The following is a 24,090-nucleotide window of genomic DNA, read 5'->3' on the forward strand; positions in this document are numbered from 1 at the left end:
AGGTGGGAAAGGCACGGAATGTCCCATATGAGAGACATGGAAACACCACTAATTATGCAATTGTCAGTGTTAACAATTGCAATCTGGGTTTATTTAGTAAATGCAACTGCATACTAGCCATTGAAGAATAATATATTTTTCTTATCACTTAGTTACAATTATTTTCGATTGAGGGAGTAGTGCTATTACACACTACAAATAGCACACTTTTGAGAATGCTACAGTGCATCTGTAAAGCCCATTTTATGGCAGACACTGCCATTTTGACAATAATCCAAAGAATGACTTTATGGAAACCACTGAACCTCTATAAAGTGGCTCACTTATGATTACACTGGCCTTTTCTTTCCAAAACGTTTACAGTTGAGATTCCAAGCCAATATAAACCCTAGGCACCATTGCTTTCTTAAAATAACCTTTAATGGCTATAGATATTGAAGGCATTCCTTTGCACCAATCGGTAATTCTCACAGCAACATGTTGTGACCTCAGGCAAGACCACCGCTGTCCGAGTTCATAACTTGAATCCCAAGTTTTGCTCAATGGCCTCACTATCTCTCTCTGTGCCGTCGATTTTCTCAATGATGTCAGCGACCATAGCTTTTCACTTAGTGCTGTCCATGATATTACTCAAGAAACTTTGCGCGATATACTGTTGTATCCAAATGCTCAAATTGTGAATGCGCTCAATTCGCTGTGTTCCCCGTCTTTTGGTGCCTCGAATCTTCCCACTGAAAATCCATTCCCATAGTCATTCTGGGCTTTAAATTGTAGAAAAAAAAGGTGTAATATTAAGGCGGAGTCCAGTGGGTTTCAACGCAAGAGTTAGCCATTGTGTGACTCCGTGGCCTAATAAGGACATTGGGACGTGACTGTCTGATTTTTCGTCATGGATTTTGTTGGTGATTTCCTCCCGCGGCTGAGATAAATATTGTTTGTTATCACGGTGCTGAACCCAGGCTCCAAAATCCCAAACTGTCAAGTGGCCAGCGACAAACAGCACTTTTAAAGTTGTCATGGATAATAATTTTAAAACATTTCTTTAAATTGAGGACTGAAAAGAGGCGATGTGAAGCAATTCCAAAATGCAGCAGTGAAAGGGAAGGAGCAGAAAGAAAAGTGTTGTGACCTGCAGTGTGGTGAGTGGGTGAGTGGGTGAGTTGTTGTGACCTGCAGTGTGGTGAGTGGGTGAGTGGGTGGGTGGGTGTTGTTGTGACCTGCAGTGTGGTGAGTGGGTGGGTGAGGGTGTTGTTGTGACCTGCAGTGTGGTGAGTGGGTGAGTGGGTGAGTGAGGGTGTTGTTGTGACCTGCAGTGTGGTGAGTGGGTGAGTGGGTGAGTGAGGGTGTTGTTGTGACCTGCAGTGTGGTGAGTGGGTGGGTGGGTGTTGTTGTGACCTGCAGTGTGGTGAGTGGGTGAGTTGTTGTTACCTGCAGTGTGGTGAGTGGGTAGGTGGGTGTGTTGTCGTGACCTGCAGTGTGGTGAGTGGGTAGGTGGGTGTGTTGTCGTGACCTGCAGTGTGGTGAGTGGGTAGGTGGGTGTGTCGTTGTGGCCTACAGTGTGGTGAGTGGGTGGGTGTTGTTGTGACCTGCAGTATGGTGAGTGGGTGGGTGAGTGAGGGTGTTGTTGTGACCTGCAGTGTGGTGAGTGAGTGGGTGAGTGAGTGAGTGGATGAGTTGTTGTGGCCTGCAGTGTGGTGAGTGGGTGAGTGAGTTGTGACCTTCTGTGTGGAGAGTGAGTGAGTGGGTGAGTGAGTTGTGACCTGCTGTGTGGAGAGTGAGTGAGTGGGTGAGGGAGTTGTTGTGACCTGCTGTGTGGAGAGTGAGTGGGTGAGTGGATGAGTTATTGTGGTCTGCAGTGTGGTGTGTGGATGAGTGAGTGAGTGAGTTGTGACCTGCAGTGTGGTGAGTGAGTGGGTGAGTGAGTTGTTGTGACCTGCAGTGTGGCGAGTGAACAGTGTGGTGGATGAGATGAAACAGTCAGCGTGGTAGACCGAGTCCTCAACACGCCCCTTTGGGACAATCTAACCCACAATGCACTAAAGCCATGAGCTGCATTCCATTAATGTGTTGCTGCAGATCGCGACGGCGATGGAGGTCAATTACGATGGAAGTCAATAACGGCAGAAAAATGAGATGTAATAACGTGCATCGCATTTCTGTTAAAAGCCATTACATCCGGTTTTACAAATGGTGCACTTTTAAGATGGGACGCAGCGATGAAATGATGGTGATGTAATGCGCTTGGCAATACGATAAGTGTACACTGCATGGTGTTATGGAACACTGTCCTCCGTATTCTGTATGCAGGCTATGTTACATTAACAAAAGAGTCGTACGAATGGGGATATGTATTTTGTCTTGAGATATTTGTGTTCACACTCTTTACATTTGAACATGTTCGGAAGAAGACTGCACCTACTATGAAAGTCACTCCAGCGAAAGGCAGCATGGTACGAAAAACAAACATTTTAAAAGGTTACATAAACACAACGAAGATAAATAGAGTGTCAGTAAGGCTGTTAAAGCATTCTTAACCATAATCGTCATACAAATGTTAAATAAACATCTGTTATGAGAGCAATAAATGTGGCCTCCCCATGCCTTGTTCGTCATAGGCATTATTTGACCATACTTCACCACGCTGGTCAGTGTGGGTTGTTGAAGGGGGTGGCGCGAGTATGTCTTGCCACTCATGTTAGCTGTCACCGACAATTAAGCTCAGGTTGCTCAGTTCATAGCTCAGTATTCTTAACCACTGCACCCACCACTCTCCACTCTTTGATGATCAATGACATCGTCATCACATTTCATATTAGCATAACACATTCATATGACTTTAAAATCAACTTAGCATAAGACCAATACGACAAATTGTAGGAAGTATATACAAAATACATTTCGATTTAAAGCTTTCGTGACTGCAGGGATTAATCTTCTTGGTTCTTTCACGTAGAAGGGAAATAATGAATGCCGTCTTTCCGACAGCTCTGTTTCTTCACCTGAGGATGGCTGCTTGTGTTGTGGCTGAAACGTCGTGATAATTTTTATTTTATTATGTTTTATTTTTATTATTTCCCTTCTACGTGACTTTACCGAAAGAACCAAGAATACAAAATACATTATTGCTAAATAACTTTTGATGGACACGCAACTTTATTTAAATTCGCCACCCATCAAAAAACGTGCCAGCCGAAAAATCACCTCGCCCCGGCAATCTGAATCACGAGCGGCGGGCGAATCCGTACGCAACGTTCGCTTTTCATCAGCCGAGCAGGGCGCCACGACAGCAACCGTAGGGTCTGTCGAACGCGGCGACGGGGCATCTACGTGCCACGCCGCCACCGTCGCCGCCACAAGAACAATCGAAAATTAATTGTGTAACAAAATTTTGTTTTTGTTTTTTGTTCCTGGGTTAGTAAGTGTTATTTTCCAATTGCTTATGCCTCAAAAGTACAGCACATCGCTATTATTCCCCACAAACTTTGCTTTTGTGACCAGGACACAAAAGCAAAGTTAATAATCCACTCCATTAACAACATTGTATAACAAATTTATTGTTTTTTTGTTCCTGGGCACTAAGTGTTATTTCCTAATTGCTTATGCCTCAAAAGTACAGAAAACGGCTATTATTCCCCACAAACTTTGCTTTTGTGACCAGGCCAGTGATATTTTGAAATGTACCTATTTTCAATGAAAAAACATGTGCATGTGTCATTCCTTCACGTAAAGTCCCGGTCACAAAAGCAAAAGTTTGTGAGAAACAACAGCCATTTTCTATACTTTCGAGTCAAAAGCAATTACAAAATAACACTTACTAACCCGTGGACAAAAATCGCGTTCCATCTTGAAATCGGCGCCGCGGTTTACCGGTGAGGTACGCCACGCCCGACTGCAGCAGATCCAGGCTCACTTGCTGCCACTCGGTGGGGCAGCCCGGCGAGGGGCTTGCCGCCTCTCGCTCCGGAGAGCCGGACGAGCGCGCGCCGCCTTTGTCCCCTGCCATTCCCTGCGCCGCATCCTCGTCCCCCTTGGGCCGATCGCTCGCGGAGTCGCACGGGTCCTGGCGACGGTCGGCGCGTTTCTCCTCCGCGTCGCTGGCCGCCCCGATCGCGCCGCGCGGCTCTGTGGGGTCGTTGGAGGCACGGCAGAGGGGTTTTGGTGGAGGGGGGTGGCGGGGGGGGGAGGTTTTAGCGCACGGACGAGTAATTTGCGCAAGCGGAGAAAGTCGCCCCGACCAAATAGGGTGCTCGGGGAGTGGTTTGCGTGTGCCTGCGATGTCATGCACTGCCGACAGACTCGTTCCTACTGAAACAATATTGGTTGCGGTTGTCTTGTGAACTCTTTGAGTGGCCAATGAGTGAAGGGAAGAGCGTTTCCAGCACAGGGGCTTCTCGTCAAGAAAGCCTGCCTGCATCCCCGTGCCAAGTGTACGCTTTTATGTGTTTGCCATTCTCGAATGAAATTGTGCTTCCTCTAAATTAAGGCCACCTCCCGGCCTGCCCTCTATGTCCACGCGACTCTCTTGTAACAAAGCAGAATTCTACAGGCAAGCAGCTCACAAAAGGCGCCTTATATGTACTGCTGTTTAATATTGGAAACACTTTAAAATAATGGTGTGTGTGTGTATATACAGCACAAGTAGTGTCAGGCCCCTGCTTTGCATTACCTTCAACTACTGCCAACAGTGAAAACGGTGACATTTCAGCCTGCAACCCCAATGCTTCACTCAAATTCAACGTCGAATTGTTTTACCGTCATGGATACTCAAGATCACAAACAAGCAGGTCTTGTGTGAAGAACGACTTTTCTTTCTGTCGATGGCATTCCACAGATAACGAAGGCTCAGTGGACAAGTACTTTGCTTTGTAAGTAGGAGGTTGCGAATTTGAGTCGCGCTTTTAGGAATGTTTAGTGATCGCTGGACGCCTACGTACCGAGCAATCCCAAACAGCTCCTGAGCCGAGTGTCTGAAAAGCAACGCATCGCCTGCCATATGCCAACGGTATCCTCTTACAATGTTTTATTGCACACTCCATACATTATCTTGGTTTAGGGATGGCGCGGTGGTTAGTGCATTGCACTGTAAACCGACAAGATGATATTTGAACCCGTCCTGGATGCCCCCCCCCCTTGCCAGCAAAGCAGAATGCTGAACAGCATGGATGAAGTATGGTTAAACAACCACGATTACTGACTGATGCAGTGTGGGGAGGCTCTAACCCTGTAGCGGATTGACAAATGTCTGAAAGGTATCACTGTTATTTACAATTCATATGTCACTGGTTGCTTATTCAGATCAAACTGTCGAAGATAAAGGCATAAAGGAATGTGTGTATGGAACTGTATTAGTATTCCAAATATTTAGTTATTACGTCAAAATTGTTGAAACATGTATTATGCTAAGGGCGTGGGTGATTTTAAAACAATCACATCATGACGTGATAAAACAATACGAGACAAAGTGGACGAAAGACTAATAAAACAAGAAAGAAATAACACACATTAAAAAATATGGGAAGAGAATTGTTTCCAGTCGGCAAAATAACGCGAGCATTTCCTTTTGCCAAGCAGGCTTACATTGTCTGGCCAATATCACCAGGTGTTCAGGCTTAAGAGTGGAATACCTGCCCGATAATTATGGAGGAACCGTTTATGGCGTGGCACTTAGTGGACACAATTGTGCCCAACGAGGAAGACTCGCCACACTGTCGTCGTGGATCAGACGAGCACTATGGTGATGAATGGGTAGATGACCTCTCGACTAACCAATTCAAAAACATGGCAATGATGGGCGAGCGTTGCGTGACCAAACAAACAATCGAGGCAAAGCGTGGAGGACAGGGCGACGACTGACAGTGCACGTGATGCGGATTAAGTCCCCGCACCAGCAGCAAGTTATCCCCTCGGGATTTGAAATCACTTTAATTCGGTGATAAGTGGTTGAATTAAAAACTGTTAATGTAAAAAAAAGAAATGTTTTGTTTCTGTTTGATGCAAGTGATTGAAGCCTACCATGAAGGTCCAATAATGTATTGTAATTGCAGCTAATGTATTATCAAAATAGATAATAATTCACTGCTGGATGAAGGCTTTTCAACACCATCCCCATCCAACAGTCCCTTAATACCACAATCCAATCCACTCACGCAAATAAGCCGATCTCACACTCTCATCTCTGCTGCGGTCATCATGTTTGATTTATATATTTAAAAATATATATATATATAATCAAACACTGTGTTGTTCTTCTTGTTGTTGTTGTCGATTACTCAGGCCCCTTTAAATTGATGGCCGCCAAGACATCCTGCCTCCCATAGGAAGGCGGAAGACCCCCCTACAAGCCACACCCAGTGTGGTGTCCACCCTGCACTTTCCATCCAGCAGTACATCTGGGAAAAGAGACGACAATTTCCACCCCCCCACCCCCAACTACTTTTGTGTCATTGTATTACTGTCGTCGAATAATAGAACTAATAATTGGTAGAATAATCGATGACTTAAAAAGGTCCCGACCCCCCCTACTGAGATCGTGCGCTGTCCCCATCCTAGAACCTCGCCCCGGATCGTAAAGAACGCCGGCGATCAGAGTGGAACACCGTGGATGTTCACAATAAACACATAATCCAAGACCCAAACGTCGCACCTCCTGGCTTTAACATTGCTCCTCAAACTCTTTGGTCTTTTCTGTCAATTCACGTAGGTAAAAATAAATAAATAAAATGCAATTAAATTCACGACGTTTCGGAGGCGACACAAGCTTCCGTCTTCAGGTGGCACCGTCACAGCAAAATTACTGTATCAGTAATTTACTGTATCAGTAATTTACTGTGATTTAATTGTTATTTTATTTATTTATTTTTACCTACGTGACTTTACCGAAAAAACCAAAGAGTATGGACCCTTGCAGTCACGAAAACTTCAAATCTAGAATTCCTCCTCAAAGACACCGATGCAACCACCAACCGCATCAGAACATCAAGAGGCCGATGCGCACATCTCCTTCATGAATGGAAAATTAAAGACACAAGCCACAGCGTGAATGTGGCCATGCAACTCAAACCATGGGCCACTGTCATCTGCGCCCCATCAATGGAGGAGGAGCAGCAGCAGCAGAAAATGACATGAACTCTCTCCCCTTGTCGTGGCTGGCAGACATCAACATTGTCATTTAGCTCTGAACATGTTGCCATCATGCACAAGAATAGAATACGATATCAGAGCTATGGTACAGTTGAACATCACTGCCTTAAGCAGCATCTAAGCTGCTGTAAAAACAACTTTTAACAATAGTAATTATAAAAAAAATAACGAGATGGATTGTGGCATGGTGGGACCATGGGGAGTGGGGACAGAGTGAGGCATTCCTCCAGCAGTGCATAGAACACGGCTGATGGTGATGATGACAATGATTACGATCCAAAGTGTCGCACTGCGTGTGCCGACACCACTGCAATCCTGGGTTGGAATTATTCAACGAGGCCTCAGACTCTGTCTCCTCGACAGACCTGTTCTCCACCTGAGGACGGCCACTTGCGTTGTGGCCGAAACGTCGTGAGAATTATTTTATTATGTTAAATTTTTCTTATTTTATTATTTCCATTCTACGTGACTTTACTGAAAGAACCAAGAAGATGAGGCTCCCACAGTTTGAGTGAGCTGATGGTCTCGGCCCAGTCACCAATGGCCGCTCCGAAAAAATGCATCGTATTCAACTTGTTTGGTTTGAGTTGCATTACATTTCTAAGTTTGATATATTTTTTCTTTTCTCTCTATCACCTTGTTCCCTCTGTAAATTCCCCCCCCCCACCCTCTTGCCCATTGAGACAGCCCCCCCTCCTCGACCGACACTCACCCCTACCCTCTCTGCGATTACATTTACTTGCAAATTCCATCCCTAGTCGCGCCCACTTACCCTGAGGTTGTACCCACCACAAACGCATATCAAATCAAGATTGAAACACCTCTACGGGGAGGATTTCCACACAACTCCTCCTCAGCAGTCCGCCTGCTGTATTTAATTTTTTTAACCTGAGGACGATGGCTTGTGTTGCTATCGAAACGTCGTGATTTATTAGTTATTTTTTCTATCTACGTGACTTTACCGAAAGAACCAAGAAGATGGTTCAATGAAGTTAACTTCCGGGCCTGGGTGTTGCACTGCCCACTGCAGTGTCCGTTATAACACATGTCTTCATCTCAGGCTTGGATGGTGATATAGGGCCACTGGACTGCATACAATTTAGGCAAAAAAGGCAGAAGAAAAAACCCCACGACTAAAAAAAATATAAATCTTCACGTCTATACATCCAACGGAACAGTAATCCTGTCATGCATTCCACACAGCGTGACCAATCAGGCACAACGGGAGCAAACGCTGGCATCACAGCGTGCACTCCGGCAGCCACGAGCCACAATCCCTCCAGACGTGAACTCTCACGACCGACGCGGCGTACGCACCGCCGCGGCTACGCATCTCCGCCGTGGGCAAAGCGGCGTTCGTTTCCCATAAACTCGAAAACGATTTGCAAAAGATGCGCCATTAACTTTATTGTTGGCGTCATCGGCCTGCTGTTTATGATGCTTGTTCCTCCTGTACGTAAAACACAATATGACCGGATGGTCTTTATGTGGCGAGCGATGAAATCAAATAGACTGCTGGTTTTATTTTATTATATGCCTACACGATATGAATTATACACCGTAACTACGATAAATACCTTGTATCAGTGACAAGTATGCTGCACGACTTACAAAATAGCAATATATAAACCGTAAACTTGACTTAGTGTCCGTCCACGGTAGTTTTTTTTTGGGGGGGGGGGGGGAGGAGGGGTGATGGGGATGTTGTGACACTTCAGTAAAATTTTTATTTCAGAGAAAAAGTCACACTCACAACTCTGCAACATGGCCAACATCTCTTCGTGTACTTTGCACCCAACTTTGGCAAGGAACATTCTTCATCATGTGCCAACCGTTAGCTCCGTGACATGCACTCCTACTGTAGGTCCTAGGGATTTATATTTTCAACTCTTGAGCCATTTAAGCTGCATTGTTTATATATATGGTCGTGCTGCTTGGCGCATCACGAGGTTGACACATATCTGCATTTTCCATAAATATGCTCAATTTCTCTTGATATGCACATTCTTTTGTCAAGGCGCTCTTCCCCCTCCAACCCAGCTTAAATATACGCTCCAAGCCTGGTGGTGTTTCATTCAGACGCTGTCTTTCCGACAGACCTGTTTTTCACCTGAGGACGGCTACTTGCGTTGTGGCCGAAACGTCGTGAGAATTATTTTATTATGTTTTATTTTTATTATTTTATTATTTCCCTTCTACGTGACTTTACCGAAAGAACCAAGAAGAGGTTGACACAATTGGAGGTCTGGGTAAAACAGTCTTCTTCTCCCTCTCAGCCAAAAGTCCCACTCAACAGTTTCTATCTCCACGACCTTCTATTCTGTGCCTCTCCTCGAGTCACATCCACTGCCATCGCGTCTCTCCATCACATCCTCCCATCTCACCCTCGGGCTCCCTCTACTCCTTCTGCCCTGCGCCGGTGGCAACTCCATAGCCCTTTTAATATATGGTGGGTCTATTATATGGGTCTATGGATCTCTGTGTGAGTCTGTGGGTCTATTATGGGAGTCTATGGGTCTCTGTGGTGTGAGTCTGTGGGTCTATTATGGGAGTCTATGGGTCTTTTTGGGTTCATCATGGTGTCTCTGTGTGAGTCTGTGGGTCTATTATGGGAGTCTATGGGTCTCTTTGGGTTTATAATGGGAGTCTATGGTGTCTCTGTGTGAGTCTATGGGTCCTATTATGGGAGTCTATGGGTCTCTGTGTGAGTCTGTGGGTCTATTATGGGAGTCTATAGATCTCTGTGGTGTGAGTCTGTGGGTATATTATGGGAGTCTGTGGGTCTATTATGTGAGTTTATGAGTCTCTATGCGAGTCTGTGGGTCTTTGATGGGAGTCTATGGGTCCATATGGGATTCTATGAGTCTCTGTGCGAGCCTGTGGGTCTCCATGTGAGTCTATTGGTCTCTGTGGGTCTATTATAGGAGTATATTGGTCTATGTTTGAGCCTGTAGGTCTCATCTACCTCGCCCTTCCAATTGCATCTTCACTGCCTCTTCTCAACACATGCCCACCTGAGCCTCGCCTCCCCTTACATCGTCAGGTATATTAGTAACCCCCGAGAAGGCTCTCACTGATCAACTCCTGCTCCTTTACCCCCGCAGGGATGTTCCCAACATCTGCCAGAGCATTCTCAATCTCGGCCCTTTCGAGCACTATTGCTTCTTAGTTCCTCCGTGTCCCTGTCTCTGCACCAGGTATCAGCATTGGCCGATTCAGACCTGGGTGACACAAGGCGCAAGTAACGCTTCGGGGGCAGCATGTCGTGATCCTCACCACTGTGGGACGCGCACCCAGATGAAGCAATTGTCAATTGATGTGAGCAAAACAACAACAAAAATTCATAACCCACCGAATTCTATAACCAGATTTTTTTTTTCACCGATTGTCATTTTTTTTACCAGACGCACATCCAAGATGCCGAGTTGTGTTTATGATGCTAATTAGACGCCGTCTCTGACATGTGCAGAGAGCATTCCAACGAATTTGAAAGCTCCGCAAGTATTATTATAATCAGAATATATATTTTTATCCTGGAGGAATCCGATGAGCTATTAAGCGCTTTCTCACAGATGTCCTGCAGGGGCAGGCCATAAAAAAAGTACTTTAACAGCATCTTTCTTTTTTCCAAGCGTACGGACAGAGAACGAGTGAAACACGAACGTGACGGTAGAGGTTCGAGAGCCTCGTCGCGGCTACGGGTGGCGGTTTCCTCGCTACAGTCGACGCTTACCCGAGAACGATCGCTTCGGGGCGAGAGTTGATGACGCGGGAACCATCGTTTGGTTTACCATCTACGCAGTGACATTATGGACCCGGCCTTGACCTCCACTCGTGGAGTGAGGAGGCACAGCTTGGCAGCGTTTAGCAGCATTACAATGCCGGTACTTTAGCGGTATTATCGTTGTACTTTACCAGTAAGCACGGTCAAACAACTCCCGTGACCGACACCGAGGACTGGGAATTCTTCAACAAGCGATAGATTGAGAAAGGGCTGTGTATTATAAAAATAATGTATCAGTTATATTAAAATGGTGCTTTAGCAGAATTAACCATACGCTATTAGATATAAGCTAGGTCACACCCCCCATCTGCGATGAACGTTTATGCTCGTTCAACTGAAATTGCAGTGAATAGCCAAAAAACGCTTTTTGTGAGGCCGCATCATTACTGAGAGCGTGTCATGTTTTCTTAGCCTCTATTTGTGTGCCACCAGACCGTGTCTTTTTGCTACCCTGCGCTGGCTTTGATCGCATCCACTCATCCGGATGTAAAGGCACACAGAACTCATGAAAACACCTCGATGTCCCGGCGTAATCAAGATCAAGATGCCATCACCGCCAAAGACACTAATGCCGCCCCCCCCACACCTCATCGCCAACACTTCCTTGCCTCAGCCAGAGATCCCGCATGCAGTGACCTACACGGTCTGCCCTGCCAGTCTCACCACACCATCGGGTCTCTTCACCTTGGTCGCTGGGACTCGTAGAGACTATTTCAATGCCTTGTCTCACTTGTCCTCACCTTTTTTTTTATCCAATCATATCCTACTAGCCTTACCTGCTCTGTTCAATTCTATTCCAGACTTCTGCATTGATTATCCTGTTTCGCAACGGAATTCCAAGCATCTGGCTCAGACACCTGTTCTCAAATTCCAACTTCTTTTCTAACTGCCGAGTGAAGGTCCAACCCTCCGATCCGCACAGCAATACAGAAAGCCCTCTCGCCTCAAATACCCTTTTCTTTACACTCCAGGCTTATCTCTCTTCTCTCCCAAAGTGGTTCCCATGGCTATTAAACAAAAACCTGCCCTGCTGAAACAAAACGCCTCTTGACCTCCTTCTCACAGCCACGTGCATTTTGGACATTACTGCCCAAGCACAAATACTGACCCACCTCAAGCGTCCCTCCTCCTCCTACTGGGGACTTGCCATCCTTCGCCATTCACATGTGTCTGAGGAAAACGCGTATCCCATGACCCCAGTGTCCAGCCTGACTGCCTAAGACCAGCAGTATAGTCCCAAGCCAATAAACCTGCATCATCTGCACAAACTCCAGGTTCTGTACATTCATCTTAGCCATACCAATTCCTGGGTTTTCTACGAACATCGTACCAGTTGTTTTTTTACGTTATGGTACAAAATCATGTTTAGATGACCACATATTACAAATCACCAGTTAATGTAGAGATATAAACAGTGCAATAGCCATCTTCAGTGGTGTAAACTACTTCAGCGGTGACCAAACCTATCTCAAAATCAGCCTGAATGTAAGCAGTCTTGTCAGATCCCAGAAGCCAAGCAACGTTGAGCTTGCCAAGTGCTTGGTCAAAGAGACTTCCTGGGAATACCAGGTGTTGTAGATTTGGGCTGTAAGGTGGCCAGGAGTTGGCAAGCACACAGCAATTGATTCTTTAATCTATCTGTGCAAAGCTTCCCCCTTGGATCTCCAGTTTTGTACCACATATCAAAGACTCATCAATGTCACTGGCCAAACCCTAATGCAGAACCTTCCTGCAAAATAGCCTTGAGACTCGGTGAAGCTTTCCTGGGTAAATGAAAGACCCTTTTAAATATTAAACCACCGTGTTCAAGATTTGTTTTACTTCAAATGACAGTTCAGCAGACAGCTCGGCAATAGTGCAGTGCTGATCCTACAAGCAGAGAACGGCCATCTGGCAGGACACTCTGGAATCTGGTTAAATGATTTAAAAACGAACACCCGACTTTGGACGTTCTTGCCAAGTTTGCTCAGCTTGAGTCGAGCCATAATTTATGGATTACTTTCATCAGAATATGTTAACGACGCTGCCCGCTCCACCTCACAGACCAACACAAGTCGCTTTCTTGCAGCTGTGAGGTCAAGGAACATCTTCCGCACCGATGAAATACATCCAACTTCCATTTCTAAACCTACCCTGCTTTTGCGAACGCTAAGAACAAGCAAGCAAGCGAGAAAAATGAATGCGCGACCAATGCACACCTCGAAACCAATGCAAACACACCCCACCTCCCCAAGCATTAAGACATCACTTTCCACCGCAGGAGATGGCTGCTCTCACCTGTGAGGGCAACCTGTCCTCCGCAACACGAAGGCACCGCCCTCTTCTGCACAGATGCACAACACAAGCAGGAGGAGAGCATCTCTGCGGAGACATTGTCCCCGAGTCTGCTGGAATGTCTCGGCGCTGGCAAGCCCCAGAGCGTCTCCGACGCTCGAGGGGGAGGCAGGGGCTGTTCCACCTATCCATCCCTTCTCCCCCCAAGTGCCCTCCTCCTCCTCCTTCCCTGTGAAGACCCCAAGGGATGCTATTTGCACGCCGAATCCACCATGAAAGTGATACAAGCTGTCCCGCGCACCACAGACCCGTAGCAACGCAGCTACCAGCGCGCTAGCCTTGCCCCTGTTTGTTATTGTCTGGGTGTTAGACTGTGGCAACTAGAAACGTGAGACATTGCCCAAGTGGTTAAATTGTATTTTTTTTGTATGAATTCGGGATGGTTTGATTTTGGTAGCACGCTGTGCTATGCACTGGGTGGCCTGAGTTTGATTCCCGGCCATAGACAACATGAACGGTGAGAGACATCTGAAACGGTACTGACAAACCACTTCACCAAACGACACTGGCCAGCGTGGTGAAGTATGGTCAAACAACCCCCATGATTGACATGGCAAGGCGAGGGCTTCGTCCAGCCGTGAATTTGAAAGGGCTGCAAAATGATTATTACTATTTGATGGTAATTGTTAGCTGTACGTGATTATGTGACAGGAGCGATACAGGTGGTTTATGTATCCAGTTGAGACTTGTTTGTGGGAGGAAACTGGAGCACCTGGATGAAATCCACGAGTAGTAGAGATCCGCATCTAAAACAGCACGCGCTGTTGTAAACACGACACAATCAGCAGCCTAAACTACATAATGCCTTAATTGCAAACGAGCCCACAAATGTATTTTTTCCGAAGAAACAACAACAACAACAACGTCAACGAGCGTAATATTTTTCTCTGTTTGAAATATATATATGTTCCGGCATGGACCTGCTCTCGTCAAATGAACACTTAATTCTGGCTGTGGTTTCTAAATTCCAATTACGGACCTCCTGCGAATAAGGCACCGAAATGAAAGCGCATTCTGTCACTCCTGTGCAAATGAATATCACCAAGCCACCAGAGCTATTTGGCCACGGTCACAATCACACGAGAATATTCGAACGCAATAAAGATCACAGCACAAGGTGAATAAGAAGAAGCTGCGGGGGTTTGCGGTGTCTCGCACGATCGTTAGTTGAGCCTATTGTGCAACTCCTGGTGGCAAACTAGATAACAAAAATGTTATCTTGCCAGCAAAATTGGACAGGAAAATACGGGGGCATTTATTCGGTTGTCAACTTCCCTTTTGCTCGTCCTGTATGCCGCAATAGGTTTACAACGTCTATATTTCACCCAGATTTACTACTTCAGCCTAGGAGTTTATGTTCTCTGGAAACTAGGTGTAGGTAGATTTATAGTTTGCACATTTCATTCAAGCAACTGATAGCAGATGGGCTCTAAGTGTACTTTTCCACATTGGCCAGTTGGGTTAAATGTGAACAAATGCATAGTTTATCAATCTACAGGGAAACATGATATTAGTACAAAGTATATCAGAGGCTAGCAGCTTTCCAATGAGACAAACACGCCTCTCTATAAGAGATAGTATATCATCATCAGCCATGATCAATCCACTGTCTCACGGTCTTGCTGTGCAGCAATCCATCTGGCATCTGCACGAGGCAATTTCACCGCTCCATCTCCCTGTTGGGTGTTCTCGCTCTCAGAAACGTTCCAATTTCACTGCTCCGTCTCCCTGTTGGCCGTTTTATCTCTGAGAAACGTTCCGATTTCACCGCTCTGTCTCCCTGTTAGATGTTATCTCTCTCAGAAACGTTACAATTTCACTGCTCCGTCTCCATGTTGTCCGTTCTCTCTCTGAGAAAGGTTCCGATTTCACCACTCCGTCTCCCTGTTGGGTGTTCTCTCTCTCAGAAACGTTCCAATTTCACTGCTCCGTCTCCCTGTTGGCCGATTCTATCTCTGAGAAACGTTCCAATTTCCCCACTCCGTCTCCCTATTGGGTGTTCTCTCTCTCAGAAACGTTCCGATTTCACCGCCCCGTCTCCCTGTTGGCCGTTCTCTCTTTCTCTCATTCCGTCCTGGTGGCCGTCACTGTTAGTGTTGACCACAGCCATCATCCCTTCGAGGACGTGTCCTACCCAAGCCCACTTACGTTTCTGAACAGTCAATACGATGTCTCTAACGTGCATGTGTTCTCTAATCCACGTGTTCCTGTGTCCATTGTAATTCAAAGCTTGCACGTCTCCATACTTATTTGAACAGTTTTAAGCTTTTTTTCAAATAAAACACCGAATAAAAATGTGATTCTGAATGCACAGTGTGACTTGCTTTTCTGAAAGCACTCCAAACCTGCTCTCATCTGTCCCTATAATTCATCACGTCGATGCCGGTCACACCAATGAGCACAGGTGACTCCACATTTGCTTGCTCGGCCATTTGAATGTCCTCACAGCACACCTGCCAACCTGACTCCGCTTTGACAGAGGGGTAATGTGCCACTCTCTGAGCTTCAAGGGGGCACTCTGGGGCTGTCAGGACATGCACAGCTGCAAACACAATTACTGTACCGTTACCTCTTGCGTGCCTCCCCCATTTAGTCCCCGTCTGCCCATTCAGTGAGGCAGATCACATCCACACCATTGGAACCTCATTTGCCAGTGAAAAAATATGATAATTGGTTTTTTACACTTCTATCTGGCAACAAAACTGACACTTTTTTTTTACAAGGAGTCATGTTTGCATAGACCACAATACCTGCAGCCATAATGGAAACAAAAAACATAACTCTGATAATATATGCTCTGTCCTTGAAGTTGATTGGTCCACACCTGAGACAGCTTTCCTTAGAGCCTAGTCTCACATGGGTTGGACCAGATGACGCCAAAAGGCGCACAACTCAAAGACAATGCACCATCAGAGTATAAGAGCTCGGGGTAAGCATTTACACCATTGGAACCTCATTTGCCAGTAAAAAAATATGATAATTGTTTTTTTACCCTTCTATCTGGCAACAAAACTGACACCATTGTTTTGTTGCCAGATAGAAGGGTAAAAAAAAACAATTATCGCAGATCACATCGTCAGCTGCGCGAAACAGAACGATCGTTCGAGGCGCGCAATGGCCAAGCTGAGTTGTGTCTTTTCTTAAAACAGTGACCAGATGGTTGATTCACAAAAGGGACTCCTGGGATTTTATTTCAGCTGGGTTTACACGGAAAATATGTCAACATCTGGATTGTCACCCGTGCCAGGGGTAAAGCTGTAGCACGGTGGTTTGTTCGCTGCACCCTAAAGCCGGTGACCCAAGTTGGATATCCGGCTAAGGCTAAGCATCAGTGGTGTGGGAAAGCAGAACCACTCCTGCCCTCCCTGGTCTTCACCGACCTGCATTGACCATCGTGGTGAAGTATGGTCAAACAAAAAAACATGATCGACACTGTGTGGGAAGGCCTTCATACAATTTGTGTATGTTACAAATTGTTGTATTATTATTCATAGATTAAAAATGCCTGCATTCTAGTTATTTATTTACCAATTTAGAGAATGTATCAGCGATTTGCCATGTCATGAGACCATATCGAAACTGTCCAGCTATTACGCCACACCGGCGCGATGCTAACTACCTCGCCTGGTATACAGAAGATTGTGGGTTCGATCCCGACCCTGTATATTTGGAGTTTGCGTGTTCTCCCCGTGGTCGCGTGGAGTTTTTTGTCCGCGTCCTTCAGTTTTCCCCTCCACATTTAGAAACATGCGTTGAGAGTATTTGGCTGCTAACATGTTCCACGCGATAAGCCACTTCGTTGAGCTATCATTTGTGATATAGCTCAGTGGGCCTTACCTGGTAAAAATAGTTTTGAGTTTAATAGTGGCCACATATCAACAGGAACATAGTATAATTGAATAACAAATTTAATAATTCACTACAATTTTTCTTTGGCGTGGCGACTTAAAAAACAAAATGCTTACGTTTCGATTTAAAGCTTTCGTGACTGCAGGGATTCATCTTCTTGGTTCTTATATACGCTCCAAGCCTGGTGGTGTTTCATTCAGACGCTGTATTCCCGACAGACCTATTCTTCACATGAGGACGGCTGCTTGCGTTGTGGCCGAAACGTCGTGAGAATTATTTAATTATGTTTCATTTTTATTATTTTATTATTTCCCTTCTACGTGACTTTACCGAAAGAACCAAGAAGAAAAATACTTACGGTCAACTTCACGGTAACGGCGTTACGGAATGGGGATCGGGAACCTGATAATCACAACTGAGAATAATTTGCACTTTTTTTTGTAGTTTCCAATTGTTCTCGCACAGCAGCTCTGCGTGATACACAATGGAGCCCCACGTCATCTCCATGTCCACCATGCCCGTGTCGAACTTGTCATTTCTATTCTAGATTTGAAGCTTTCGTGACTGCAAGGATTCACACTCTTAGTTCTTTCGGTAAAGTCACGTAGGTAAAAAATGAAATTAAAAATAATAAAAATAAAACAATAAAATCACGACGTTTCGGAGGCAACACAAGTCTCCGTCATCAGGTGGGACCGTCACAGCCAGATTTGCTGCATCAAGTGAGGGAGGGATTCAAGATGCAAGCTCTTAAGTACCAGTTAAGGGGGGGAGGAGAGGGGGGGAGGGGCTTATCAGAATGTGGTAGCCAATGAATGGAACGTATCGGGAGGGGGGGCGGGGCTAAAAGAGGGACGGGGTACTCGTGGTCGTGGACTTGTTTGTGCGCATTTCCATTACCACGGTGTTGCCCATAATCTCGAAACCCAAGACTGGTATTTGGGTCAAGTGCACAGTATTGTATATCTTGCAAGCATATGTAAATGCACATACAGTGGTGTATGTAGCAGCAGAAGTCTTATGTATGAAACTGTCACTGAACACAATCACTCTCTATTCACTGAAGGCACGTGAACATACTTTGGCCACATCTGCCAGGGTGCTCGCGAGGAATTCTGGGCTGCAAGTGTAAATCGCCGGTTCAGTTTCGGCCAACATTTCAGCTCGACTCATGCATTTCCTGCATCAACGATTCATGGGCGTTCGCAAACGCATAAATCTGATTAACGTACGTGACAATAAAAGCAGAATAAATTCTAACAGTTTCCCTGGCAGAGCGTGCGTGAAAGGCCAGCAGCTGAATAAATGAGCATGACGTATCTTTTGAAAAAAAAAATCTCACCTTGGTGTACACTCTCATCCTGATCTCTCAGCAGCGACGTTTCCACACAGAGCACCATCCCGTTCACTCTTCTCGGTGACTCCGTGCACGCGGGCTGGCTCGGAGGTTTCTTATCCAGCTCCAGAGCTTTACTCTCTCCCACGACAACAGAGTCGCAACTTCCTGCGTTGTCCGTGGCCTGCGTCGAAGTGGGCCCCTCGGCATCCAGAGGTTCTGCTCTCACCGCCTTGAGTTCACTCGCGTCCGAGGCACATTCATCGCGAACCAACAGCTCGGCTTCACGTTCTGCCATCGCCTCTAACCCATCCTCTTCATCTTTCCACAGCCCATTTATTGCGTCCGCTTCGTCTTGTTCCGATGTTCCACGGGCTTCCTTGATGTTATCTGGACCCGGACTACCGATTTTAGGCATTGTGGCTTCATCGCCGTGCTCAACAGGCAGCTCTTTCACCAAGGTTATTTCTTCGGGGGCACCTGGGAAAAACGTTTCGCTTAAATGGCAGCTGTCGGCACCAGGAGATGCGGCCGCGGTTTTGTGCTCCAGAACCTGAACAGAGGTGGAGTCCAGCTCACTTGGGCATTCGGTTTGTAAACAATCTTCGACAGAGTTCCGTTCTGTTTGTTCCTGCTCGTCATCAAAATCATCATCATCCGAGAGCCCAAAGTGCGTCTCAGTCACGGGATCCCGTCTGGCGATCGGCGTGCAGGGAGCCGGGCTGTCACTCGGCAGCTCTACCACGGGAGCAACTTGGAGGTTGTCCTCAACATCCTTCGCCTCCTCTGCCTCACCTACGGACGAATCGTCAGACGCCGAGCTGATGTCCATCGGGTTCTGCAGGGCCTCGATGTAGGACTTTCGGTAGAACCTGCGTCTCTCGAACAGCGCCGAGTCCCGCTTCCACTCGCAGTTGCGTTTGGGCGGCTCCTCCCGGAACACGACGAGCCTGCCGCCGGCCCGGCCGCCTCCGTTCTCGGCGTTTTTGCCCGCGGCGCCGCAGTGGCGAGTCAGCGAGCTCCTGCCGTGAGCGTCCACGCGCGGCGGGCCTCGCCAGGCGCTCGTCCTGTTGTAGATTTCTACCAGCTCGACGTAGTCGCCTTCCGGGTCTTCGAAAGCACCCGCGGAGGCGTCGTTGTTTTTGAGCGCGGCGTCTGCACACGGAATGTTCGCGCCGCTTCCCTGGGCAGGCATCCGGAAGCACGACGCGTCGCCGGGCCTTTGCGGCGGATCACTCGGGTCGTGGTTGATGGATGCGGTAGGAGACCCGTTATTAGGGCTATGCGCCACAGAAAGTTCTCTGCACTTCATGAAGTGAATCTCCGGCTTTTCAAATTCACAATGGGCATCATTACTCAGGGCAGTATCCTCTGGAGTGAATCCATTTGGCACCACACTGCAGGTTTCTGAGCCGCTCAAAAGAGGGCTTTCAGAGCCTTCCTTTACTGAAGAGGAATCGCTTTTCATTGTACAAGCAGCAATGCTTGCGGTCGCCGAGCTTTTACTACAGTCGCTGGCAGAACTGGCCAATGACTCCGATTTGTAATTCACCCTGCACTCAATTCCAGAATCCCTGCAATCAGTGCCAACGCTCTTCAGAGAATCCACTTTGAAGTTTGTCCTGGGGCTCACGACAGAATTCTGGTTGCAATCGGGATCGCAGTCGTCGCACTCCATCGTGAACGTTCTGCTCAGCTCAGAGCAGGAGTTTCGTCTGCAATCGATTCCCGAATCTCTGCATTCCGACCTCAAATTCAGGCGCAGCTTCGTGGGCAGCGTCGAGTCGGCGAGCTGCCGCCCGTCGCAGCCGGCGAGGACGTCGGCAGCCCAAAGCAGCGGGCCACCGGCCGGGGGCGGCGCGTACTTGACGCAGTCGACGAACTGCGGCTGCGCCACCTTCGGCCAGGCGAGACGGACGGGGCCGCCCTCGCTCGCCAGCACGCAGTTCTCCAGCGGCGTGCCGACGCGCCGCTCGTTCAGGCTAGCCAGCCACCCGTCGCTGAAGACGCGCGCGTAATCCTCTTGGGGCACGGCGATCTCCTGCACGCAGCGGCGGTCCCACTCGTCCAGGCAGCGGACGACGATCCTCGGAAAGGGCTGCTGCTGCTGCTGCTGCTGCCGCTGTTGCGTCGGCAGAGGCTTGGCGCGCACGGGCGTCGCCGGGATCGCCGACTGACCGGCTCGCCCGACTGCCTTGCTCGCGGGGGTGAGCAGCAGGTAGAAGTCGCGGGGTTTGAGCAGCCGCGGGTCGAGTGGAGCCAGCTGCAGGATTATCTTCTCGCCCATGCACAGCGGCCAGCCTTCGTGGCGGAACAAGCGGCCGGGGAAACATGACTGCGTGGAGAAGAAACAGGAGACGCACGTTTAAAACGAGGGCACGCCAATTGCATGGCAACAACTGCCAACCGTGTTAGAGCAGTCATACTCTTTTGATCGCTTTAAACGTCAACCGCGGGGTAACCGTTTTCATTTGAAATCGCTATGTAAGAAATAATAGCTTTGAGTACGTCAAAGCGACGTTGCATCATTAACAATGTCAAGCATTTTACTTTGAAATGTAACCTAAATGTCGCCGACTGATATTAGGAGTTAAATGAATAAACTACGTCAATACATTCCTTCCAGAAGAAAAAAGTTCCTAAAACATATAAAACTTAACAACACTTGATCAAATTAATGCTGTGAAACTACAAATGACAAACACAATCACGCTCACTGACATTTACAAGCTGTGGTTGGTGGCACGTGTCTCCAAAGCAGCGCTCTGGAGGCAGGGATTATGGAAGAACCTCAGTCATCATCTTTACAGCGGATACTGTACTCACGTCATGAGAAACATGGCAGTACACCAAGTTGGTTTGGTGCCCTATCTGGGAAGGACTTTTGAGTGCTTACCTCCTTGTATATGTTTCTGGGTGCTTTGGTTTCCTCCCAAATACAACAAAAAAAACTGAGAAAAAAAATTGAGCAAAAAATGTCGGGATTACATTGGCACTGGTTCACAAGGGCAAAACAAAACATAACGTGGCGCATTATTTTACGAATTTTCTCTCAAAGGAATTTAAACAACTCAAACATGACCTTCGTTCAAATAATAAAAGTGTCCTTTAATCATCGAGAAAAGCCTCAGCAAATTCGCTAGATTATTTTTTAAGCGGGTCCAGCTTAAGAACATGTTTGGGCAACTCAACTTGTGAGCGTCCCCCACTCAGAATCTAGAAACTGCGCCAACGAATGATTATTATAACGTACACGTTCTGACACACAAATCTCATCATTGGGTAATTCCATAATAAACGGTGGGCTGGTGGATAAAAATCCTGCAATTGGACACTGAGGGTGCAAAGCTACAGGACACATCATGGCAAAGAAGAATATCTCACCATACTTGAAGAGGGTACAAGAGTATGTAACCTACAAAACCCCCGAGACTCGTAAGGTGTAATGTTCTTGGTAGGAGAGTACATTTTCCCAGACATCTACCTCTAAAGTGAACAATCCAGGGAAGGGAAACAAAAACCCACCAAACAGGCGGCAAATCCTAACAGTCTCACAAAAACTCAACAGATTCATCTCGATACCAAAATATTAAATCTCCATATATATAAAAGGCAAAATTGTGACTATGTGGGTCTGTTCAAAATGTTTAGCGTACTTCCCGACATGCAACAAACTAGAAATTTGCCACATGGGTACTTTCCAGACTGTACACCATGCAAAAATTATAAAAATACACTTTTTTGGGGGGGGGAGCTCAATAATACATATATTTTTTGCACGGCAAGTGAGCTGTGACGTCAAATTTGTCACGTGACCCGCGCATGTGGAAGCGTAACGCATTGTAGTGTAGCGGGTAGCGCGCTGCGCTACGAACCCGGCGACCAGAGTTCGATTCCCGCTCACGGCCACCACCGGTGACGATTATTTGAACCACTCCTGGGCCTCCCCTAGGTCGACTCAGCCTCAAACGAGTAACTGGTGTGGTGTGTGAACATCGCCACTGGGGAGACAAAGGCGGCCGGGCGTGGTGAATCCAAGCCCCGGGCGAAGCCGGGTAGTACAGCTAGTTATATATATACGAAGTGATGTTTCAGGCAATGACCCCTTCTTCACCGAAGAGAGATTGTGCGTCTGCGCAAGTGAATCACCGAAACCAACGTCGGCACTTCGCCCCCCACTCCCCCCGCTTGCCGAACAGACTCGCGAGCTTCCTCCTCGTTGAGGATCGGAGAAGAGAAGCTCTGATGTGTTCTCCCTTTGAACCCTTTCCCATAAAAAGCCTCGACTCTTCAAAGCAAATAACAAACCCTCATGATCATGGAAAAAAAAAAGATCCCGTGATATAGCTGCGGCAACCCGAGCTATAAATGTTCCGATACGTGCACCGTCTTTGTACTATATTCTTGGTTCTGTCGGTAAAGTCACGTAGAAGGGAAATAATAAAATAATAAAAATAAAACATAATAAAATACTGTACTGTTCGCCTTTTGCCATTCTCTGGTCTGCCGCTGGTGAGGCTAGTTCATGAAGAAGGCCGTCTCTGGTGGAGGCCAAATAGTTTCAAGGACAATGCATCGCATTACATCAGAGCGTGTTTGTTTGCATGTTCACCACAAGTACCCTGTGTGGTTAATGAAGACTTAATTCCTTGCAAAAGTTTCGATTTAAAGCTTTCGTGACTGCAGGGATTCATCTTCTTCCTTGCAAAAGGTTTATATTTGGTGTTCGAGCATCTTAACACCCGTTTTGTTGCCAGAAAGGATAAAACCTATTCTTATTTTTCACAACCCTCTTGCTTTTTCCGTGTCACCCAAAAAGAAAAATGGATCAGCAGTGGAACGGGGGGGGGGGCAGTGGGGGGAGCAGTGGGGGGGGGTTGAGTGTCCGTGTCGTCGTGACTCACGCAGGAGTCCTGCTGCACCGTCTGCAGGAGGTGCTTGCCCGGCACGAGGAACTCGAGCAAGTAGCGCAGGCCATCGCCCTGGTAGGCCTCCTCCACAAGCGAGAACACCTGCTCCAGAACGGTGGCAGCCGTGGCCTCAAACGGCGGGTAAAGGGCCGACAGCGTGGCCTGGATACAGCGGTCCAGCGAGGTCGAGTCCTAAACGACGAGAAGCGGGGCGACAAAATCAGGCAACGAAGCAGCCCTCCAACACAACTCACGTGGACTAGGTGGGGTGTAGATTTGAAGCTTTCGTGACTGCAAGGATTCATATTCTTGCATTAACATGCAGTTGCAGATCCGCGCCTAGTTTTCACAACAAAGGCTCATTCCTAACAGCGTGCTTCAGCCGCACCGAACCTCACAGAAATAATATTCAGGGGCCTACCTTGGCAACTCCCACAAGGACTGTTTTCTTGGAATTTCTCTCACTTGATACAGCTATCGTGCTGTGATGGTTCCACCTGAAGACGGAAGCTTGTGTTGCCTCCGAAACGTCGTGATTTTTCTTTTATTTTACTTTTATAAATTTTAATTTTAATTTTTTACCTACGTGACTTTACCGAAAAAACCTAAGAATATAGGTGGGGTGTGCTCTGCTTGAGCGGAGAGGCACGTCAAATAGAACTGCTTTTTGTGTTCAGTTTGCTGTCCCTTCCCCAGCACCTCCGATTAGCACGGTTGGCTACATACGGTGCGAAAGA

The 24,090-nt window shown here is 47.1% G+C and overlaps 1 protein-coding gene across 1 annotated transcript in view; it reads right to left on the bottom strand.

Moving 5' to 3' along the window:
* Nucleotides 1-24,090, bottom strand: part of LOC144723329 (pleckstrin homology domain-containing family G member 4B-like) — a 104,311-nt gene that overhangs the window by 50,622 nt on the left and 29,599 nt on the right. The window contains 3 exon segments of the mRNA XM_078602033.1: nucleotides 3,868-4,122; nucleotides 18,450-20,778; nucleotides 23,348-23,545. Coding sequence (XP_078458159.1) covers nucleotides 3,868-4,122; nucleotides 18,450-20,778; nucleotides 23,348-23,545 — 2,782 coding nt within the window.

The sequence above is a fragment of the Lampetra planeri genome, chromosome 17 (assembly GCF_965212315.1).
Source record: "Lampetra planeri chromosome 17, kcLamPlan1.2.h2, whole genome shotgun sequence".
Classification (NCBI taxonomy): domain Eukaryota; kingdom Metazoa; phylum Chordata; class Hyperoartia; order Petromyzontiformes; family Petromyzontidae; genus Lampetra; species Lampetra planeri.